General features: G+C 43.1%; 3 protein-coding genes across 3 annotated transcripts; all 3 read left to right on the top strand.

Annotated features, from left to right (window-relative positions):
• Nucleotides 1-3404: 3404 nt before the first annotated feature.
• Nucleotides 3405-4508, top strand: LOC135825215 (uncharacterized protein DDB_G0271670-like; the record flags this gene model as incomplete). Its single annotated transcript, XM_065337949.1, has 1 exon — nucleotides 3405-4508. A coding segment is annotated over one exon (1104 nt), but the record flags the coding sequence as incomplete, so codon positions are not given.
• Nucleotides 4509-6816: 2308 nt separating this feature from the next.
• LOC135825214 (uncharacterized protein DDB_G0271670-like) lies at nucleotides 6817-7978 on the top strand (the record flags this gene model as incomplete). The annotated part of the gene is made up of 1 exon (XM_065337948.1): nucleotides 6817-7978. A coding segment is annotated over exon 1 (930 nt), but the record flags the coding sequence as incomplete, so codon positions are not given.
• A 3666-nt stretch (nucleotides 7979-11644) lies between these two features.
• On the top strand, nucleotides 11645-12760 carry LOC135825401 (uncharacterized protein DDB_G0271670-like; the record flags this gene model as incomplete). The annotated part of the gene is made up of 1 exon (XM_065338139.1): nucleotides 11645-12760. A coding segment is annotated over one exon (1116 nt), but the record flags the coding sequence as incomplete, so codon positions are not given.
• Nucleotides 12761-15572: the final 2812 nt, after the last annotated feature.

Genomic DNA, 15572 nt, shown 5'->3' with positions numbered 1-15572 from the left:
CCTGTCATCTGTTGTTGCAGAAGCCGTTTCGTGGATCTGCGGCTAGCGACCACAAGACGTTTTTGGCCAAGCGGCTTGGGCTGTGGACTGCCGGTGATCTCTCTCCATTGCTACGGGAGTCCCGATGCATTCAGGCTCATCTCTCTGATGCAGCCGTGGGTGATTCGAGTCCACGTGCTTTGGACGATGTTCGCTTAGCGAACATGGTTTTCAATGACCGAGTTGGCAGTGCTGCCCAATACCTGGATGCTGATGGTGCTGGTGGCGTTCTTCCCCTGGATGAAGAGGTGAGTGGGAAGTCAGTTCTAGAGCACCTGCGGGATAAGCACCCTGCTCCCCAGCCGGCTGATCCACACATCCTACTGGACTGTAGCCCCGACCCCCCGGATCCAGTTATGTTTGAGGCGATAACACCAGCAGCTATGAAGAAGACGATATTGGGAATGAAGGGAGCTGCTGGACCTTCGGCTTTGGATGCGGCTGCCTGGCGTCGGATGGTTGGCATGTTCAAGTCAGCTTCTGACGAGCTCTGTTCGGCCCTCTCTCGCATGGCCAAATGCCTGTGCACGGAGAGGCTGGACGCTTTGCATCTGCGCCCGTTCCTGGCAGCGCGACTGATACCACTGGATAAGCGACCTGGCGTGCGGCCCATCGCTGTGGGTGAGGTGTTTCGGCGTGCAGTTGGCAAGGCAATCATGGCGGCGATTGAGAAGGATGTGGTGATTGCGACGGCGCCAACCCAGCTGTGCGTCGGGATACCATCGGCATGTGAAGTGGCTGTGGAGGCGCTGTCATCGGTATTTGCCAAGGAGGAGTCAGAGGCAATACTCCTCGTCGACGCCACTAACGCCTTTAATTCAGTGAACCGGGCAGCTGCACTGAACAACATACCACGCGTGTGCCCAGCTGCAGGGCGGGTATTTGTGAACACGTACCAAGCGGATATCCCCCTGTACCTGGATGGTGGCGAGACACTCTACTCAAGAGAGGGCACGTGCCAAGGAGATCCACTGGCCATGGCATTTTATGCTTTGGCTACCGTCCCTCTGGCCAAGCATCTGTCCACAACATGCAGTGGTTCCATGCAGGTGTGGTATGCTGACGACGATGCCGCTGTGGACCGCGTTGTGGCACTCGGTGAGTACTGGAACTGCATCTCGGCTGAGGGCCCGAAGTATGGCTACAAGCCTAATGCTGCCAAGACCGTGCTCCTCGTCAAGAGCCATCTGGTGTCAGACGCTGAGCGGGTATTTGCTGGCACTGGCATCCGGATTTGCTCTGATGGCGTCCGGTATCTCGGTGGAGTCATCGGCAGCACTGAGTTCTGTGATGGGTTTGTGGGAAGCCGTGTGGGTGACTGGTGTGCTTTAACCAAGAGGCTGGCGAGTGTTGCAGAGACCCAGCCCCACGCGGCTTACCACTTATTCATCTCTGCCATTCAGTCTCGATGGTCATACTTGCAGCGCGTTGCTAATGCTGACGGGGCACTCTACGAACCCCTGGATCGCGTCCTAAATGATCAGCTGCTGCCTGCATTCACGGGCCATTCTGTGCCGGTTGAGGGAGGTTTGCGAGCACTGCTTTCCCTTCCAGCAAAGCTTGGTGGTCTTGCGGTCCGTAGCAATGTGTCACGGGCGGCTGCTGAGCGCACCTTGTGCCGAGACGCCATTGCACCCATGGTGGAGTTGGTAGTCGGTGGCACCTCCACGCATGAGGTGTCGTCTGTGGTAACAGCATGCAGGACATTGGCTGCAGGTGCTCGGGCGGCGCGCCGTTTTCAGCAGCGGAACTTGGCAGAGGAGATCCGATCCGGCCTCCCGCCCACGCAACGGCTACTGGTAGAGGTCGCAGGTGAAGATGGCGTCTCAAGTTGGTTGACGACTCCACCTGCGACTACAATGCCTGGGACCGTTTTCAGCAGGACGGATTTCCGTGATGCTGTGGGCCTACGATATGGCCTTCCCTTGGAAGGTTTGCCAGCATCATGCGTGTGTGGCAAAGACATGACAAGCCACCACGCTATGACATGCCCCTGTGGCGGGTACCCAACGCAACGTCACAACGAGGTTCGGGACCTGCTGGCTAGTGCCATGTCCGAGGTGGCGTATGATGTCGAGTTGGAGCCTGTTCTGCTGCCTCTCGATGGTGAGACGGTCTCAGGTATTAGAGCTGATGCCGCTCGTGCAGACATACGGGCTCGCGGTTTCTGGACGCGACAGCAAAACGCCTTCTTTGATGTTCGGGTTACCCACCCAAGGCCGTCTTTGCTGTCGCGTTCGGGAGTAGCGAGCCAGTTGTCTGACAACGAGAGGCAGAAGAAGCGCCAGTACTCGAGCCGGATCAACAACGTCGACCGCGGTTCGTTCACGCCGTTGGTTTTCGCCACCAATGGGCAGTGTGCTCCGGAGGCGTCAATATTCCTGAAGTCGTTAGCAGCTCAAATCAGTGAGAGGAACCGTGATCTCCCCTACTCACTGATCATGCGCCAGCTTCGTGCCCGGATCAGTGTGTGCCTGATTCGCTGGCAAATAACTTGTCTGCGGGGGTCACGGCACTCGTACCGCCGAAGGCTCATGGGTGCTGGTCATGGCGGTTTTGTGGTGGAGTGTAGGGCCCGTGCCCACCTGGCTGTTTAGCATGCCTGACCTAACTGTTTCATGATATTGTCTGTATTTTTGTTGTAGCAATTTTGCTATTATATGTTGGTCATGATTTGATGGTTGACTTGCCCGTTTTCTTTGTGTACCTTATCTGGTTTTCTCTTGTCTGGGTTGTTGGATGAGTTGGGTAAACGGTGCTGCTTTGATTGTGTTTGCGGATGCGGGTTTACTCTTTGTTTTGGTATTCGATAGTTGACTTGATTCTTTTATTTTATTTTCTTATTGGATTTTCCGATCTATTTGATTTGATTTTCCTATCTACGATATACTTGATTGGATTTGTCACCATTGCTTTCTTTGCTTCCGTTTTTTGAATTCTTCATTCCGGCACCCAGTTTGTTATCAAATAAAGTCAACGTTCTCAGTAGTAGTAGTAGTAGTAGTAGTAGTAGTAGTAGTAGTAGTAGTAGTAGTAGTAGTAGTAGTAGTAGTAGTAGTAGTAGTAGTAGTAGTAGTAGTAGTAGTAGTAGTAGTAGTAGTAGTAGTAGTAGTAGTAGTAGTAGTAGTAGTAGTAGTAGTAGTAGTAGTAGTAGTAGTAGTAGTAGTAGTAGTAGTAGTAGTAGTAGTAGTAGTAGTAGTAGTAGTAGTAGTAGTAGTAGTAGTAGTAGTAGTAGTAGTAGTAGTAGTAGTAGTAGTAGTAGTAGTAGTAGTAGTAGTAGTAGTAGTAGTAGTAGTAGTAGTAGTAGTAGTAGTAGTAGTAGTAGTAGTAGTAGTAGTAGTAGTAGTAGTAGTAGTAGTAGTAGTAGTAGTAGTAGTAGTAGTAGTAGTAGTAGTAGTAGTAGTAGTAGTAGTAGTAGTAGTAGTAGTAGTAGTAGTAGTAGTAGTAGTAGTAGTAGTAGTAGTAGTAGTAGTAGTAGTAGTAGTAGTAGTAGTAGTAGTAGTAGTAGTAGTAGTAGTAGTAGTAGTAGTAGTAGTAGTAGTAGTAGTAGTAGTAGTAGTAGTAGTAGTAGTAGTAGTAGTAGTAGTAGTAGTAGTAGTAGTAGTAGTAGTAGTAGTAGTAGTAGTAGTAGTAGTAGTAGTAGTAGTAGTAGTAGTAGTAGTAGTAGTAGTAGTAGTAGTAGTAGTAGTAGTAGTAGTAGTAGTAGTAGTAGTAGTAGTAGTAGTAGTAGTAGTAGTAGTAGTAGTAGTAGTAGTAGTAGTAGTAGTAGTAGTAGTAGTAGTAGTAGTAGTAGTAGTAGTAGTAGTAGTAGTAGTAGTAGTAGTAGTAGTAGTAGTAGTAGTAGTAGTAGTAGTAGTAGTAGTAGTAGTAGTAGTAGTAGTAGTAGTAGTAGTAGTAGTAGTAGTAGTAGTAGTAGTAGTAGTAGTAGTAGTAGTAGTAGTAGTAGTAGTAGTAGTAGTAGTAGTAGTAGTAGTAGTAGTAGTAGTAGTAGTAGTAGTAGTAGTAGTAGTAGTAGTAGTAGTAGTAGTAGTAGTAGTAGTAGTAGTAGTAGTAGTAGTAGTAGTAGTAGTAGTAGTAGTAGTAGTAGTAGTAGTAGTAGTAGTAGTAGTAGTAGTAGTAGTAGTAGTAGTAGTAGTAGTAGTAGTAGTAGTAGTAGTAGTAGTAGTAGTAGTAGTAGTAGTAGTAGTAGTAGTAGTAGTAGTAGTAGTAGTAGTAGTAGTAGTAGTAGTAGTAGTAGTAGTAGTAGTAGTAGTAGTAGTAGTAGTAGTAGTAGTAGTAGTAGTAGTAGTAGTAGTAGTAGTAGTAGTAGTAGTAGTAGTAGTAGTAGTAGTAGTAGTAGTAGTAGTAGTAGTAGTAGTAGTAGTAGTAGTAGTAGTAGTAGTAGTAGTAGTAGTAGTAGTAGTAGTAGTAGTAGTAGTAGTAGTAGTAGTAGTAGTAGTAGTAGTAGTAGTAGTAGTAGTAGTAGTAGTAGTAGTAGTAGTAGTAGTAGTAGTAGTAGTAGTAGTAGTAGTAGTAGTAGTAGTAGTAGTAGTAGTAGTAGTAGTAGTAGTAGTAGTAGTAGTAGTAGTAGTAGTAGTAGTAGTAGTAGTAGTAGTAGTAGTAGTAGTAGTAGTAGTAGTAGTAGTAGTAGTAGTAGTAGTAGTAGTAGTAGTAGTAGTAGTAGTAGTAGTAGTAGTAGTAGTAGTAGTAGTAGTAGTAGTAGTAGTAGTAGTAGTAGTAGTAGTAGTAGTAGTAGTAGTAGTAGTAGTAGTAGTAGTAGTAGTAGTAGTAGTAGTAGTAGTAGTAGTAGTAGTAGTAGTAGTAGTAGTAGTAGTAGTAGTCACATCCTTTATTGCTGAACCCACAAATAATTGCGATACAAATTGTAAACCATCCGAGGAAGAAGAGAAAGCCATTAAAAATAAAAAATAAAACAAAAAAGGTTATTGTACCATGCCAAACGGCTATTATTAAGTCATGTACCAATTGTAATACATGACGTAGTATAGTAGTAGTAGTAGTAGTAGTAGTAGTAGTAGTAGTAGTAGTAGTAGTAGTAGTAGTAGTAGTAGTAGTAGTAGTAGTAGTAGTAGTAGTAGTAGTAGTAGTAGTAGTAGTAGTAGTAGTAGTAGTAGTAGTAGTAGTAGTAGTAGTAGTAGTAGTAGTAGTAGTAGTAGTAGTAGTAGTAGTAGTAGTAGTAGTAGTAGTAGTAGTAGTAGTAGTAGTAGTAGTAGTAGTAGTAGTAGTAGTAGTAGTAGTAGTAGTAGTAGTAGTAGTAGTAGTAGTAGTAGTAGTAGTAGTAGTAGTAGTAGTAGTAGTAGTAGTAGTAGTAGTAGTAGTAGTAGTAGTAGTAGTAGTAGTAGTAGTAGTAGTAGTAGTAGTAGTAGTAGTAGTAGTAGTAGTAGTAGTAGTAGTAGTAGTAGTAGTAGTAGTAGTAGTAGTAGTAGTAGTAGTAGTAGTAGTAGTAGTAGTAGTAGTAGTAGTAGTAGTAGTAGTAGTAGTAGTAGTAGTAGTAGTAGTAGTAGTAGTAGTAGTAGTAGTAGTAGTAGTAGTAGTAGTAGTAGTAGTAGTAGTAGTAGTAGTAGTAGTAGTAGTAGTAGTAGTAGTAGTAGTAGTAGTAGTAGTAGTAGTAGTAGTAGTAGTAGTAGTACGAGCTTCGGGACCTCCTGGCGGGAGTGCTGCAGGAGGTACTGCCCGATGTGGAGGTTGAGCCACATCTGCTCCCGCTACACGGTGAGGACATCTCTGCCGTCTCCGCGAATCGTCAGCCAGAGGCACGCCTGGACATACGGGCTAGGGGTTTCTGGTCGCGGCAGCAGGACGCCTATTTTGATGTAGGGGTCACTGACCTTGGGCCGTCCTTGCTGTCTCGTCCGGAAATCCTTAGCCACCTGAGAACACATGAGAGAATGAAGAAGGCGGCGTATGGTGCCAGAGTCAACCAGGTGGAGAGGGCATCATTCACCCCACTGGTGTTTTCGACCTCGGGTGTGGCGGGCAAGGAAACTTCTATATTCCTGAAGTCGCTAGCTGCTCTCGTTGTAGACAAAAACAAAGACTTGGTATATTCTGCTGTGATGGGTGAGTTACGCACCCGAGTTTCATTTTGCCTGCTGCGATGGGCAGTCACGTGCTTCAGGGGCTGCAGGGCCTCTTACATTCGCCGCAGGGTCGGGAGCCCCTTTGCAGCTTATTGCCGCCGGCTCTGCTGACACGGCCAGAGCTCTGACCGTTCGCCTTTGCATGCCCGTAGGCATTGTTATTAGGTGATGATTTCGTGTGAAGCTTTTGAGTTCAAAGTTTTATATTTCAATTGAGTGTTCTATTTTATTCCGAAATTGGGTTGTCTTTTTGCTTTGACTCTTACTTCATGGTGTTGTGAATAAAACCGTTCTCAAGTAGTAGTAGTAGTAGTAGTAGTAGTAGTAGTAGTAGTAGTAGTAGTAGTAGTAGTAGTAGTAGTAGTAGTAGTAGTAGTAGTAGTAGTAGTAGTAGTAGTAGTAGTAGTAGTAGTAGTAGTAGTAGTAGTAGTAGTAGTAGTAGTAGTAGTAGTAGTAGTAGTAGTAGTAGTAGTAGTAGTAGTAGTAGTAGTAGTAGTAGTAGTAGTAGTAGTAGTAGTAGTAGTAGTAGTAGTAGTAGTAGTAGTAGTAGTAGTAGTAGTAGTAGTAGTAGTAGTAGTAGTAGTAGTAGTAGTAGTAGTAGTAGTAGTAGTAGTAGTAGTAGTAGTAGTAGTAGTAGTAGTAGTAGTAGTAGTAGTAGTAGTAGTAGTAGTAGTAGTAGTAGTACTTTTCTTTTTTTTTGTTCACTGTGTTGTTATTCTATTTTCGCTGTTGCTTTGTAATATTTGAATTCGTTCCACTTGTTGGTTGGAGTTTTACTTGGATCCGTTGAAATTTGTGCAATTACACGACCTCATTGAGCCTATGCTAGGGATTGAGTTCATTTTTGCCTCCTGGGTGCAATGCTTGAGTTCTCTTGGTCAGGTTTCTTTTAATCTTCCTTTTTCTCTTCTTCTTTCAAATCCAGCATTATGTTTCCGGTGTTCTTTTCTTTCTTTGCATCATCATTTTATGTGGTCAATAAAAACACGCTTCCAAGTAGTAGTAGTAGTAGTAGTAGTAGTAGTAGTAGTAGTAGTAGTAGTAGTAGTAGTAGTAGTAGTAGTAGTAGTAGTAGTAGTAGTAGTAGTAGTAGTAGTAGTAGTAGTAGTAGTAGTAGTAGTAGTAGTAGTAGTAGTAGTAGTAGTAGTAGTAGTAGTAGTAGTAGTAGTAGTAGTAGTAGTAGTAGTAGTAGTAGTAGTAGTAGTAGTAGTAGTAGTAGTAGTAGTAGTAGTAGTAGTAGTAGTAGTAGTAGTAGTAGTAGTAGTAGTAGTAGTAGTAGTAGTAGTAGTAGTAGTAGTAGTAGTAGTAGTAGTAGTAGTAGTAGTAGTAGTAGTAGTAGTAGTAGTAGTAGTAGTAGTAGTAGTAGTAGTAGTAGTAGTAGTAGTAGTAGTAGTAGTAGTAGTAGTAGTAGTAGTAGTAGTAGTAGTAGTAGTAGTAGTAGTAGTAGTAGTAGTAGTAGTAGTAGTAGTAGTAGTAGTAGTAGTAGTAGTAGTAGTAGTAGTAGTAGTAGTAGTAGTAGTAGTAGTAGTAGTAGTAGTAGTAGTAGTAGTAGTAGTAGTAGTAGTAGTAGTAGTAGTAGTAGTAGTAGTAGTAGTAGTAGTAGTAGTAGTAGTAGTAGTAGTAGTAGTAGTAGTAGTAGTAGTAGTAGTAGTAGTAGTAGTAGTAGTAGTAGTAGTAGTAGTAGTAGTAGTAGTAGTAGTAGTAGTAGTAGTAGTAGTAGTAGTAGTAGTAGTAGTAGTAGTAGTAGTAGTAGTAGTAGTAGTAGTAGTAGTAGTAGTAGTAGTAGTAGTAGTAGTAGTAGTAGTAGTAGTAGTAGTAGTAGTAGTAGTAGTAGTAGTAGTAGTAGTAGTAGTAGTAGTAGTAGTAGTAGTAGTAGTAGTAGTAGTAGTAGTAGTAGTAGTAGTAGTAGTAGTAGTAGTAGTAGTAGTAGTAGTAGTAGTAGTAGTAGTAGTAGTAGTAGTAGTAGTAGTAGTAGTACTTTTCTTTTTTTTTGTTCACTGTGTTGTTATTCTATTTTCGCTGTTGCTTTGTAATATTTGAATTCGTTCCACTTGTTGGTTGGAGTTTTACTTGGATCCGTTGAAATTTGTGCAATTACACGACCTCATTGAGCCTATGCTAGGGATTGAGTTCATTTTTGCCTCCTGGGTGCAATGCTTGAGTTCTCTTGGTCAGGTTTCTTTTAATCTTCCTTTTTCTCTTCTTCTTTCAAATCCAGCATTATGTTTCCGGTGTTCTTTTCTTTCTTTGCATCATCATTTTATGTGGTCAATAAAAACACGCTTCCAAGTAGTAGTAGTAGTAGTAGTAGTAGTAGTAGTAGTAGTAGTAGTAGTAGTAGTAGTAGTAGTAGTAGTAGTAGTAGTAGTAGTAGTAGTAGTAGTAGTAGTAGTAGTAGTAGTAGTAGTAGTAGTAGTAGTAGTAGTAGTAGTAGTAGTAGTAGTAGTAGTAGTAGTAGTAGTAGTAGTAGTAGTAGTAGTAGTAGTAGTAGTAGTAGTAGTAGTAGTAGTAGTAGTAGTAGTAGTAGTAGTAGTAGTAGTAGTAGTAGTAGTAGTAGTAGTAGTAGTAGTAGTAGTAGTAGTAGTAGTAGTAGTAGTAGTAGTAGTAGTAGTAGTAGTAGTAGTAGTAGTAGTAGTAGTAGTAGTAGTAGTAGTAGTAGTAGTAGTAGTAGTAGTAGTAGTAGGCTTTGACCGGCCTCTATGACCGCGAGACGACTCAAGGTATTCTGCTGGTGGATGCGTCCAACGCCTTCAATTCTCTGAACAGGGCCGCGGCGCTACACAACATTCCAAGAATCTGTCCTGCCGCTGGGCGAATTTTCATAAACACCTACCAGGCCGACATCCCTCTATACCTCAATGGCGGAGAGGTCATTTATTCCCGGGAGGGTACATGCCAAGGGGATCCTCTTGCCATGGCGTTCTACGCTCTCGCGACTGTGCCCCTGGCATCTCGGCTGTCGCGTCGACTTCCAAGCACCAGCCAGATTTGGTACGCGGATGACGATGCCGCAGCCGGAGAGCTCCTGCCGCTGCGTGGGTATTGGGATTGCATCGTGGAGGAGGGGCCTCGGTATGGCTACCACCCCAATGCCATGAAGACGGTTTTACTCGTCCGTCCACATTTAATGGAAAGGGCCCAGGAGGTATTTGCCGGCACTGATGTCCGTATCCGGAGCGACGGCGTTCGTTACCTTGGCGGGGCCATTGGAGACCAACAGTTCCGAGAGAATTTTGTGAAGAGCCGTGTTGAGGAACTGTCCACATTGGTTAGGCGCCTTGCTGGTCTGGCTGTCACCCAGCCTCAGGCGGCCTTTCGCGTCTTCTCTGCCTCTCTGCAGTCCCGTTGGACCTATCTGCAGCGTGCAGTCTTTGTGGACCCTGTCCTGTATACGCCACTGGATGACGTCATCAACAAACATCTGCTGCCAGCATTGACAGGCCATCCTCTTGCGGCTGATGGTGTACTCCGTCAGCTCTTTGCAATGCCTGTGGGGAATGGAGGGCTGGCTATCCGCATTGGCAGTTTGCGTGCGGAGGCTGAGTACCTCCTTTGCCGGACGTCGATAATGCCCATGGTGGATTGCGTGCTGACTGGTGCTGTCGATGGTCCTGATGCTATCGACGGTCCTGTTGCCGATATCATCGCTGCCTCCAGGGGTTTGGCCACGCAGGCTCGCCGGGAACGCCGGGCGCAGCACAATGCTGCATTGGAGGAGATCAGGCCCGCTCTGACGGATGAGCAGCGCCTACTAGTGGATGTCGCGGGTGACGGCGGTGTGTCAACGTGGCTGGTTACGCCTCCATCGGCTTCATTTCCTTTAACTATATTCAACAAGTCTGATTTTCGAGACGCATTGTGCCTGAGGTATGGCCTGCCGCTTGATGGCATATCATTATCCTGTGTTTGTGGCCAAGACATGTCGGTTCATCACGCCCTCACGTGCCCAAGCGGGGGATACCCTACCCAGAGACACAATGAACTTCGCGACCTCCTAGCGGACGCACTCGCTAGTGTTGTTTGCGATGTCGAGATTGAGCCACCGCTGATGCCGTTGGGTGGTGAAGCCGTCTCTGGGGGCTCAGCTGACGGTGCTCGTGTGGATATACGGGCTCGTGGCTTCTGGACCAGGCAGCAAAACGCCTTTTTTGATGTACGGGTCACGCACCCAAGGCCGTCTTTGCTGTCTGGACCAGAAGTGTCGAGGCAGTTATCCCAACACGAGCGTCAGAAGAAACGTCAGTATTCCGATCGAATCAACCAGGTGGATCGAGGATCGTTCACTCCGCTTGTTTTCGCCACCAGTGGACAGTGTGCTCCCGAATGTGGCATCTTCCTCAAGACCCTCGCAACACAATTGCACCATAAGAACTCGGACATACCGTATCGTCTCATCATCAGCCACTTGCGCTCGAGAATCAGTCTATCTCTGATGCGGTGGCAGATTACTTGCTTCCGGGGGTCACGTGCATCATACCTACGCAGTGGATCCGGCATTGGCCGACATTGCTTTGTAACGGAGTGCCGTACATTGGCTCATATGCCGCGCTGACGGGCATCAATGGACTTGCCATAATATTGTCATTGGTTTCATTCTGTCTCAGAGTGTTCTGTTGTATTTGTTTTCGTTTTAAAAGCGTTTGAGCGGTTGGGTGAATGGAAACGTCACCGTACTGGTAGTAGCGATGCTTGGATGGTGTTTGCGGGTTTGCTCTTTGTTTTTGTATTCCCTAGTTGGCTTGATTCTTTTATTTTATTTTTATTTTATTTTATTTTATTTTCTGATTGGATTTTCCTATTTATTTGATTTGATTTTTATTGAATGGTTTTGTCACCATTGCTTTTCTTGCTTGCGCTTTTCAGTTTCTTCTTTCTGATACCCGGTTTGTTTTCAAATAAAGGCGAAGTAGTAGTAGTGTAGTAGTAGTAGTAGTAGTAGTAGTAGTAGTAGTAGTAGTAGTAGTAGTAGTAGTAGTAGTAGTAGTAGTAGTAGTAGTAGTAGTAGTAGTAGTAGTAGTAGTAGTAGTAGTAGTAGTAGTAGTAGTAGTAGTAGTAGTAGTAGTAGTAGTAGTAGTAGTAGTAGTAGTAGTAGTAGTAGTAGTAGTAGTAGTAGTAGTAGTAGTAGTAGTAGTAGTAGTAGTAGTAGTAGTAGTAGTAGTAGTAGTAGTAGTAGTAGTAGTAGTAGTAGTAGTAGTAGTAGTAGTAGTAGTAGTAGTAGTAGTAGTAGTAGTAGTAGTAGTAGTAGTAGTAGTAGTAGTAGTAGTAGTAGTAGTAGTAGTAGTAGTAGTAGTAGTAGTAGTAGTAGTAGTAGTGGTAGTAGTAGTAGTAGTAGTAGTAGTAGTAGTAGTAGTAGTAGTAGTAGTAGTAGTAGTAGTAGTAGTAGTAGTAGTAGTAGTAGTAGTAGTAGTAGTAGTAGTAGTAGTAGTAGTAGTAGTAGTAGTAGTAGTAGTAGTAGTAGTAGTAGTAGTAGTAGTAGTAGTAGTAGTAGTAGTAGTAGTAGTAGTAGTAGTAGTAGTAGTAGTAGTAGTAGTAGTAGTAGTAGTAGTAGTAGTAGTAGTAGTAGTAGTAGTAGTAGTAGTAGTAGTAGTAGTAGTAGTAGTAGTAGTAGTAGTAGTAGTAGTAGTAGTAGTAGTAGTAGTAGTAGTAGTAGTAGTAGTAGTAGTAGTAGTAGTAGTAGTAGTAGTAGTAGTAGTAGTAGTAGTAGTAGTAGTAGTAGTAGTAGTAGTAGTAGTAGTAGTAGTAGTAGTAGTAGTAGTAGTAGTAGTAGTAGTAGTAGTAGTAGTAGTAGTAGTAGTAGTAGTAGTAGTAGTAGTAGTAGTAGTAGTAGTAGTAGTAGTAGTAGTAGTAGTAGTAGTAGTAGTAGTAGTAGTAGTAGTAGTAGTAGTAGTAGTAGTAGTAGTAGTAGTAGTAGTAGTAGTAGTAGTAGTAGTAGTAGTAGTAGTAGTAGTAGTAGTAGTAGTAGTAGTAGTAGTAGTAGTAGTAGTAGTAGTAGTAGTAGTAGTAGTAGTAGTAGTAGTAGTAGTAGTAGTAGTAGTAGTAGTAGTAGTAGTAGTAGTAGTAGTAGTAGTAGTAGTAGTAGTAGTAGTAGTAGTAGTAGTAGTAGTAGTAGTAGTAGTAGTAGTAGTAGTAGTAGTAGTAGTAGTAGTAGTAGTAGTAGTAGTAGTAGTAGTAGTAGTAGTAGTAGTAGTAGTAGTAGTAGTAGTAGTAGTAGTAGTAGTAGTAGTAGTAGTAGTAGTAGTAGTAGTAGTAGTAGTAGTAGTAGTAGTAGTAGTAGTAGTAGTAGTAGTAGTAGTAGTAGTAGTAGTAGTAGTAGTAGTAGTAGTAGTAGTAGTAGTAGTAGTAGTAGTAGTAGTAGTAGTAGTAGTAGTAGTAGTAGTAGTAGTAGTAGTAGTAGTAGTAGTAGTAGTAGTAGTAGTAGTAGTAGTAGTAGTAGTAGTAGTAGTAGTAGTAGTAGTAGTAGTAGTAGTAGTAGTAGTAGTAGTAGTAGTAGTAGTAGTAGTAGTAGTAGTAGTAGTAGTAGTAGTAGTAGTAGTAGTAGTAGTAGTAGTAGTAGTAGTAGTAGTAGTAGTAGTAGTAGTAGTAGTAGTAGTAGTAGTAGTAGTAGTAGTAGTAGTAGTAGTAGTAGTAGTAGTAGTAGTAGTAGTAGTAGTAGTAGTAGTAGTAGTAGTAGTAGTAGTAGTAGTAGTAGTAGTAGTAGTAGTAGTAGTAGTAGTAGTAGTAGTAGTAGTAGTAGTAGTAGTAGTAGTAGTAGTAGTAGTAGTAGTAGTAGTAGTAGTAGTAGTAGTAGTAGTAGTAGTAGTAGTAGTAGTAGTAGTAGTAGTAGTAGTAGTAGTAGTAGTAGTAGTAGTAGTAGTAGTAGTAGTAGTAGTAGTAGTAGTAGTAGTAGTAGTAGTAGTAGTAGTAGTAGTAGTAGTAGTAGTAGTAGTAGTAGTAGTAGTAGTAGTAGTAGTAGTAGTAGTAGTAGTAGTAGTAGTAGTAGTAGTAGTAGTAGTAGTAGTAGTAGTAGTAGTAGTAGTAGTAGTAGTAGTAGTAGTAGTAGTAGTAGTAGTAGTAGTAGTAGTAGTAGTAGTAGTAGTAGTAGTAGTAGTAGTAGTAGTAGTAGTAGTAGTAGTAGTAAGGCCTCTTTTACGGGCAAATGACGCATATGCGTAAACCAAAAGCAACAAGAAACTCAATAAACAATGTCCAACAAAAGAATCTGCTGACTGCAAAAAAAGGACACAAGGTAAAACTCAAGTCCAATAGATCGCGTATGGTACGTATGTGTGAACAAACCAAAAGCCGATTGAGTGGTGAATGTGGAATGTGTGTAGTAGTAGTAGTAGTAGTAGTAGTAGTAGTAGTAGTAGTAGTAGTAGTAGTAGTAGTAGTAGTAGTAGTAGTAGTAGTAGTAGTAGTAGTAGTAGTAGTAGTAGTAGTAGTAGTAGTAGTAGTAGTAGTAGTAGTAGTAGTAGTAGTAGTAGTAGTAGTAGTAGTAGTAGTAGTAGTAGTAGTAGTAGTAGTAGTAGTAGTAGTAGTAGTAGTAGTAGTAGTAGTAGTAGTAGTAGTAGTAGTAGTAGTAGTAGTAGTAGTAGTAGGGCTGGCTATCCGCATTGGCAGTTTGCGTGCGGAGGCTGAGTACCTCCTTTGCCGGACGTCGATAATGCCCATGGTGGATTGCGTGCTGACTGGTGCTGTCGATGGTCCTGATGCTATCGACGGTCCTGTTGCCGATATCATCGCTGCCTCCAGGGGTTTGGCCACGCAGGCTCGCCGGGAACGCCGGGCGCAGCACAATGCTGCATTGGAGGAGATCAGGCCCGCTCTGACGGATGAGCAGCGCCTACTAGTGGATGTCGCGGGTGACGGCGGTGTGTCAACGTGGCTGGTTACGCCTCCATCGGCTTCATTTCCTTTAACTATATTCAACAAGTCTGATTTTCGAGACGCATTGTGCCTGAGGTATGGCCTGCCGCTTGATGGCATATCATTATCCTGTGTTTGTGGCCAAGACATGTCGGTTCATCACGCCCTCACGTGCCCAAGCGGGGGATACCCTACCCAGAGACACAATGAACTTCGCGACCTCCTAGCGGACGCACTCGCTAGTGTTGTTTGCGATGTCGAGATTGAGCCACCGCTGATGCCGTTGGGTGGTGAAGCCGTCTCTGGGGGCTCAGCTGACGGTGCTCGTGTGGATATACGGGCTCGTGGCTTCTGGACCAGGCAGCAAAACGCCTTTTTTGATGTACGGGTCACGCACCCAAGGCCGTCTTTGCTGTCTGGACCAGAAGTGTCGAGGCAGTTATCCCAACACGAGCGTCAGAAGAAACGTCAGTATTCCGATCGAATCAACCAGGTGGATCGAGGATCGTTCACTCCGCTTGTTTTCGCCACCAGTGGACAGTGTGCTCCCGAATGTGGCATCTTCCTCAAGACCCTCGCAACACAATTGCACCATAAGAACTCGGACATACCGTATCGTCTCATCATCAGCCACTTGCGCTCGAGAATCAGTCTATCTCTGATGCGGTGGCAGATTACTTGCTTCCGGGGGTCACGTGCATCATACCTACGCAGTGGATCCGGCATTGGCCGACATTGCTTTGTAACGGAGTGCCGTACATTGGCTCATATGCCGCGCTGACGGGCATCAATGGACTTGCCATAATATTGTCATTGGTTTCATTCTGTCTCAGAGTGTTCTGTTGTATTTGTTTTCGTTTTAAAAGCGTTTGAGCGGTTGGGTGAATGGAAACGTCACCGTACTGGTAGTAGCGATGCTTGGATGGTGTTTGCGGGTTTGCTCTTTGTTTTTGTATTCCCTAGTTGGCTTGATTCTTTTATTTTATTTTTATTTTATTTTATTTTATTTTCTGATTGGATTTTCCTATTTATTTGATTTGATTTTTATTGAATGGTTTTGTCACCATTGCTTTTCTTGCTTGCGCTTTTCAGTTTCTTCTTTCTGATACCCGGTTTGTTTTCAAATAAAGGCGAAGTTCAGTAGTAGTAGTAGTAGTAGTAGTAGTAGTAGTAGTAGTAGTAGTAGTAGTAGTAGTAGTAGTAGTAGTAGTAGTAGTAGTAGTAGTAGTAGTAGTAGTAGTAGTATAGTAGTAGTAGTAGTAGTAGTAGTAGTAGTAGTAGTAGTAGTAGTAGTAGTAGTAGTAGTAGTAGTAGTAGTAGTAGTAGTAGTAGTAGTAGTAGTATAGTAGTAGTAGTAGTAGTAGTAGTAGTAGTAGTAGTAGTAGTAGTAGTAGTAGTAGTAGTAGTAGTAGTAGTAGTATAGTAGTAGTAGTAGTAGTAGTAGTAGTAGTAGTAGTAGTAGTAGTAGTAGTAGTAGTAGTAGTAGTAGTAGTAGTAGTAGTAGTAGTAGTAGTAGTAGTAGTAGTAGTAGTAGTAGTAGTATAGTAGTAGTAGTAGTAGTAGTAGTAGTAGTAGTAGTAGTAGTAGTAGTAGTAGTAGTAGTAGTAG

This window comes from Sycon ciliatum, chromosome 9 (assembly GCF_964019385.1).
Source record: "Sycon ciliatum chromosome 9, ocSycCili1.1, whole genome shotgun sequence".
NCBI classification, from domain to species: domain Eukaryota; kingdom Metazoa; phylum Porifera; class Calcarea; order Leucosolenida; family Sycettidae; genus Sycon; species Sycon ciliatum.
Note: the sequence above shows the minus strand (reverse complement) of the source record. Positions and strands in the feature narration are given on the sequence as shown.